The sequence below is a fragment of the Solanum dulcamara genome, chromosome 1 (genome assembly GCF_947179165.1).
Source record: "Solanum dulcamara chromosome 1, daSolDulc1.2, whole genome shotgun sequence".
NCBI lineage: Eukaryota > Viridiplantae > Streptophyta > Magnoliopsida > Solanales > Solanaceae > Solanum > Solanum dulcamara.
In genome coordinates, this window is record NC_077237.1 from 81,414,985 (window position 1) to 81,421,395 (window position 6,411).

General features: G+C 32.6%; 1 protein-coding gene across 3 annotated transcripts; it reads right to left on the reverse strand.

Annotated features, from left to right (window-relative positions):
- Nucleotides 1-250: 250 nt before the first annotated feature.
- LOC129880120 (transcription factor TGA7-like) lies at nucleotides 251-4,965 on the reverse strand. 3 transcript variants are annotated; one of them, XM_055954018.1, is made up of 9 exons: nucleotides 4,800-4,965; nucleotides 3,307-3,474; nucleotides 3,149-3,226; nucleotides 2,907-2,966; nucleotides 2,743-2,820; nucleotides 2,605-2,662; nucleotides 1,992-2,263; nucleotides 1,149-1,376; nucleotides 251-849 (listed from the first exon to the last, which is right to left on the reverse strand). In XM_055954018.1, the coding sequence occupies exons 2-9, from the start codon at nucleotides 3,469-3,471 to the stop codon at nucleotides 697-699; spliced, it is 1,092 nt and encodes a 363-aa protein (XP_055809993.1). In that variant the 5' UTR covers nucleotides 3,472-3,474; nucleotides 4,800-4,965; the 3' UTR covers nucleotides 251-696. The 3 variants fall into 3 exon arrangements, with proteins under 3 accessions (XP_055809993.1, XP_055809999.1, XP_055809985.1); XM_055954024.1 differs by lacking the exon at nucleotides 4,800-4,965 and adding an exon at nucleotides 3,737-4,502; XM_055954010.1 differs by lacking the exon at nucleotides 4,800-4,965 and having other exon boundaries at nucleotides 3,307-3,513.
- Nucleotides 4,966-6,411: the final 1,446 nt, after the last annotated feature.

A 6,411-nucleotide genomic window follows, 5' to 3' on the forward strand; every position in this document is an offset into this window, starting at 1 on the left:
ACCCTAGTGCTAATTTATTTGTCTATTTTTGAGAGAAAGAAAATGAAAAATTAAGAAAAGGACAATAGTTTTATATAGTTCGATCGTTTTTCATGATTTTCCTGTTGAATTTGTGCACCAGAAAATATCTTGTGTGACATCTCTTAGACTCTTCAAAAATGTCGACGGATGCGTGTCGAATACTTTTGTATTTAGAAGAATTCGATATGAATCAGAGCAACATATAAATTAGCAGACTTAACCTTGGTAATAATGATAAAGATATCAGGATGTTTTATTACTTGTAAAATAAGATTCAAATAGGAGAGAGTATTGACCAGCATCTCCTAGTGCCTTTATGAGCACTGAGATGTGGTCAAACCTACTCTTTTCAAACTAAAATAAGTGGGAGAAAACTCTCTCCATAATACATTTTTCAGTTTTCACCATATGTAAAAATCACATTTTTCAGAATTCTCTGAGTTTCATAGTTAAGTTTCTCTACTCTCATCAAGTTCTTATCACCTTATTCTAGAATTATACACATCCCCCTTCCCTATGCACATTAAATTCTTGAAACTTGCCAGTGCACCACCTGAAAACTATATCAGTCCAGACAAGACTTTGATTACATTTTCCTTATACAGCTCGTTCAGGCGTAGTTAACAGCTACAGCCGAGGAAACTAAGTCATCTTCATCTGTTTGTTCATAAGAGGCTAGGTAGGTTCACGAGGACGAGCAGCCCAAAGAGAACTTAAAGCACGAAGACGTTGAAGATACTCCCCAAAAGCGAGCAGCCCCCTGGCTGATTGGCGTGTAGTCAAGACAAGTGACATTTGTTGTAGAGTTTGCTGTCTAAGGTGATCTGCCTGTTAAAGAAAATATGAGCAACATCAAAGATTTATCATTTGATAAGTATCAACATATGCCAAAACAATCACTTATTAAGAATGGAAAGAATGCCTCTTTCCGTTTCTGGCAACTATTTAATTCTAACTTTCCACATGACATGTTTAAGACAACACGATTGAAGGACATTTTGGTATATTCTACATATTTTTAGTTTAAGACCACAAGATTCAAAAGTCTTTTTTTACTTTCTTAAACTCTGTGCCAAGTCAAAACTAGAAAAACAAATTGAAACGGAGGGAGTAATAGAAAGTGTTACCTGGTTAACGAAACTCTCAAGTGCTTCTAACTTCTCCATACTGGAAACCATCTGAGAACTGTAACTTCCCATTCCAGTGGTCATAGTTAGGATGTTCTGTGCCAGAGTCTGCTGAAGTTTATCCATTCCCTGAGTGAGAGCATCCTCAGCTTGCTGACAACAGTGTCGTAGATTACAGATTTTCACGATCTGCTGATCTGACAATGGCTCAAGCTGTGGCATCACGATCTATAAAATTGACGTACAATGAGAAATCTCATACTTAAAAGTAATAACACAAGTGGATTTGAATACTAATGGACAGTGCTTATTGTGCAAGTGTTAATTGCATCGTGAATGTGTAAATGAGACACTAACACTTTCTACCCATAGAGTACAAAAATCCAAGAGTTGGATAAAGGATTATTCATTTGAAACAAGTGCATAAAGCACAAGAGATGAAAAGAATATGAGTGGGACTAATGGACGGTGACTTGACTCACTTCCATTAAAAGGTTTCGAATATGCTTGAGTTTTATTCAAGATAGATTTCAGTATTCTATCTACATGAATGTTAGAGATGCAACTAGATCTAAACATCATTAGATGAGAGTCTCAATCATGCAGCAAGGATAAATATGTGAAAATCGTCGCGGCAGGAGTTGAATTTGTTGTCACAAGAAAACACTAGAGGAAATTTGGGAGCCTCTTTTAACATACAATTGGCAATATGACGACCCCGAGACATTTATGTATATAGGTGGATGACTACAGGATATTTATGTATGAGCTACACTATGGGAGCTATAATAAACGAATATTACTAAGTTACAGAGCAGTGAAAATGCACCAAGGACTACATACATTTATGAGTTCAGATGGCTTGAATCCTCCAATCCAGAGGAAAAATCGCTCCACCGAAGTTCTCCACATCCCAGACATCAAGTAAAACACATCAGCTTTTGCAGCATCAGCTTTCATTCGGAAGAGATTGTAGTAGTGGTTTAAGACGGTTTCTACCAGCAACTGGAGCTCCATTTCGCTTACATGGGATTGCAAAATGTTCCTCAACTCTACGTTCTTTTTTTGTTGCTCTTCAACCCAGAGGCTATACTCCATTTCAAATGCAGCTATTCCTGCATAGGCAGCACCATTTAGGAACAAAATTCACGATACACACAAGCTGTTTTCGAGAAAGTCACATGACGTTCAAGTAAATAGGGTCACATTCTTCATTCTTCTTATACTAGCATGCAATTTGCCATTTTCTAATAGACATTGTGAAGATTTTAGCTAGACAACAGTGCGTAACATAACCTGATGAAAAAGTGGAAGTAGTCTGTTATATTACACACGAGATTTGAGCAGGTCTAGCTGAGTTAGCATTAAGATTCTAAAGAACAGTTGATAATTCAAATTAATCATGAACAGAAAATGAAAAATGAGCTATTAAGCTACAAATCCAGTATATGCAAACCTGGATTAATTGTTGAACTTAGCCCCATATTACCATTTGAACCTAAAATGTACAGTCCCTGCAATAATTCATTACATGATGTGAGTTAATATGATACTGTATACAAGTTAGAAACGCGCAGGAGAGAATTTCACTGACCTGCTGTCGAGCTCTCTCAAGTTCCATTTCAAGTTGTGCTAGCTTTAAATTGCTTTTTTCAAGCTGCTGAACATAAGCCTGTAGAAAAGAGTTGGAAAAGGAATCAAGGTAGGAATTCATCAAATATCTACACCGTAAAAAAAAATATTACAACTTTCCCATACCTTTTTCCTCATACGGCTTTTACGTGCAGCTTCACGATTCTGTGCTAGACGCCGTTGTACCTAGCTTTCAATATAAAAATATACTTAGCCTTTAACATAAGAGGTACATTTCGTCTATCTATTTGTTTTGGTTAAATTTTGCGACACTTGATAATCAACGCGAGTGTTTCAATACTTTCACCTAAAACATAAAAATACAGAAACGACAGATAAATAGGGAATTAAAGGTCTGTTAAGCTCACCTTGTCTGAAATACTCTTTCCTGCTTGATTATCCTCAGAGCCAGAGGGTATAAGTTGGTCGCTAGAAGTATATCCCGACTACAATAACCAAAAATATCAGTTCAATAACTGTAGAAACTTGGATTTTATTAGCCAGAAAATCGATGTATGTTCTTTACCTTGTCATCTGCCCTGTCATTTGTCGGTGTGACCATACACGCACCAGCGCTGGGCATAATATCACCTCTAAACACGTCTTCCCACATACTCATATGGTGGAACGGTTCGAATATGCCCATCCTTCTTGTGGGGGCAAATTGAGTTGATGTAGAACTCATGTTCATCGACTGAATAAAAGAGAAAGAATGCATAACTTAGATGCGAATTTTAGATTACTGCAGATAGAGTACTAGAGTTACAGCTAAAAAATCATTTGTAAGAAACTAAGAAATGATCGTATGACAAACAAGTATTTTTTCGGATTATGAGATACATGATGCACTTTTGGAGGATGCAGCAAATTCTAGAAAAGAAATCTCTGAACAAGACGCCTTATAGTTTGATGACATGATATAGACTGCAATTGAGTTTCTACCAACAACAACATACCCGGTGAAATCCCACACGTGGGGTCTGGGAGGGTAGAGTATATCCAGACCTTACCCTTACCTCGTGGAGGTAGAGAGAATGTTTCTGAAGGACCCTCAACTCAAGTGCAGCAAATCAAAGTAGTTATGAAAAGGAAAAAACGATAGTGAAGAAAACATAGCAACTAATAAGGAAAACAGTACAGAGCATTCAGAAAAGGAACAATAACAACAAAATAGTGCGATTACTGAAACACAATAAACACAAATGATGGTTGAGGAAATGAATCATGGTCTATACTCCATGCCCTTGACCATCAATCCCCTCCGTCTAACGCGTAAAAAAAGAAGAAGAGAGACTCCAATAAGGAAATCCATCAAACTAGATAAAGATTTAAGGAAATAAATAAGACTTTTGGTAATATTCTTCTTTAAAGAACACCTAGAATAGGAACACAATAACTTACCAAGTAACTGTTGCATATGTCAATTATTGGTTCTTACAGTAACCTTTTTTCGACTCTACTAATGATTAGTTTTCACAATAATTCATATGCAAAGGTAAGAATAACTTAATGATTAATTAAGTTTTTAATTTTCTAATCATAAACCTCTCATTAGGAAACAAAAAAAGTATATTAGAAGAACCTGAGCTTGACTAAACACTCTGTTTCAGAAATTGTTTGCTATTTTGAAAAGGCCTTTTATGTTTCTCATCAAACCAAAAATTAAAGGTGGCTAGAGTTCATCCATATTATTTTATGTAATCAAATAAACAAATAAATAGACCTCTAGTATATAAGGCTAACGAGAATTTTCACTAAGGAAATTTAAAATACAAACAAGCAAACATATGAATAAGCCACACCAAAGAAATTCAACATGTACTATATATACATAGTTTTTTTTAAAATTTTGTATATACAGTATAATTTTCTAGCGAAGAGAACTCAGATGAACCTCTTACACCCTTGAATACACAAAAACATACACCTACAGCTGTGTGTGTGTTCATATATTATTCAAGAATTCAACTTTTTAGGCAAAACATTAATACTAAAGAAAACTTAGATTAAGAGGCTAACCTGTTCATCACTATGAAGAAACTCTTCTGCAAATTGGAGTTAATCAAGAAAAATTAAAATTGAATTATGGAATTGAAGCTAATGAAAGTTTTTCAGAATTATACAAAGGAAGAAGGGAAAAAAGTGGCATTTAGAGGGCAGCTGAATAAAGGCAGAGAAAAATAATAAACTGACAAAAGAAAGTTTATAGTAATTTATAAACAAAGATTAAAGTATTATAAAGGAAAAAAATAAAAACCACAAAGTATTAAAATAATTTGATTCACCTTTTGAAAATGGTTGTCAATTTTTTGAAGGCTTTATGTCATTATCAAAAAATATTTATATAATATACATAGGCACACACAGACGGACTTGGCATATTCATAATTATTTGTAACAAACTTTAACTAACCTACCATCCTTACGGGTTAGAATTTATACGTCCTGAATTCTGAATTTAAAGAATATTATTTAATATATATTAAATTTATATATACTTATTTTTACACTTGTATAATAATTATTTATATCTTGAATCAATCTTGAAACATTATTGAATTTTATCAAATTCTCGATCTCTTGTTTGATCCATCACATAACATGACAAGTAGGGGTGGGTATACAATTTTAAAGCCACGGAGTCGAACCAATAACTTTGGCTTAATCGTATGAGTTAAAGAAATATAGTAGATACACATAAATATTAAATTCTGAACATAATAACTCGGTCATTGAATTAAATAACATTTTAAAAACATAAATTTTAAATTGTAAATTCCTCTCTAATAACAAACAGTTATTTTATTGGCCCTTTCTCATGGCTCATTTGGCTTAATGCTTTTTCTTTTTATCTTAACTAGTTTTTTAAAGGGAAAAAGTAACCATTTGGCTTTTAAACAGTGCTTGTTCTTAAACATGTAATGGTAGCAATATTTTAAATTCTTTTATTTTTTCTGTTTTAATTTATATGATATTATTTTATTAATACTTTGTTTGATTATTTTTCTTACATATTTATATATTTGTAAACATGTAATTATAAACTTATCATGTTATTCTTAATAAAAAGTTATTATAGTTCACATCGATTATACTATGTTTTATATATACCAAATTTCAAAGATCTCTTGTTTCACTTAAAAATTTATTTTGAATCAAATTATGTCATATATATTAAAACGAGAAATAATATATACTATAGTATATTGAGAAAAGGGGTTCTTATCTTGTACGAAATTTTTAAGAACATTGATGGATATATTAAAATGGGGATGATCCAAAACATGTATGAGTATTATAAGGATCTTGATGACTTTTTTATATAACAATTTTTCTATTTGGGCAAGTGTGAGTACTTAGTTTTCTATAGCAATAGATCAATTCTTCATTTATAGATTAAAATTTTCATATATATATATATATATATATATATATATATAATATAGTTGAATTGTATTGTTTTATCACTTTAATTTGTTTAATTAATTGTTTGATGTCACTGACACTCTTCTCATGTGGGTAGGCCTGATATAATGAAAAATTATATATTTTTTAATTGATTTATCAGACTAATTAAATTGTGTTAACCACTTGATATAAAATATTAAATTATTTTCAGAGATGATATTGT

What these genes read in the sequence shown, in the direction of transcription:
- LOC129880120 (XM_055954010.1), bottom strand. Translation starts at nt 3,498, where the DNA reads ATGCATTCTTTCTCTTTTATTCAGTCGATGAACATGAGTTCTACATCA. An exon ending in ATGACAGGGCAGATGACAAG is followed by an intron (nt 3,227 to 3,306) that starts GTAAAGAACATA and finishes TGGTTATTGTAG; the next exon opens with TCGGGATATACTTCTAGCGA. An exon ending in AGCCATCTGAACTCATAAAT is followed by an intron (nt 1,377 to 1,991) that starts GTATGTAGTCCT and finishes TCAATTTTATAG; the next exon opens with ATCGTGATGCCACAGCTTGA.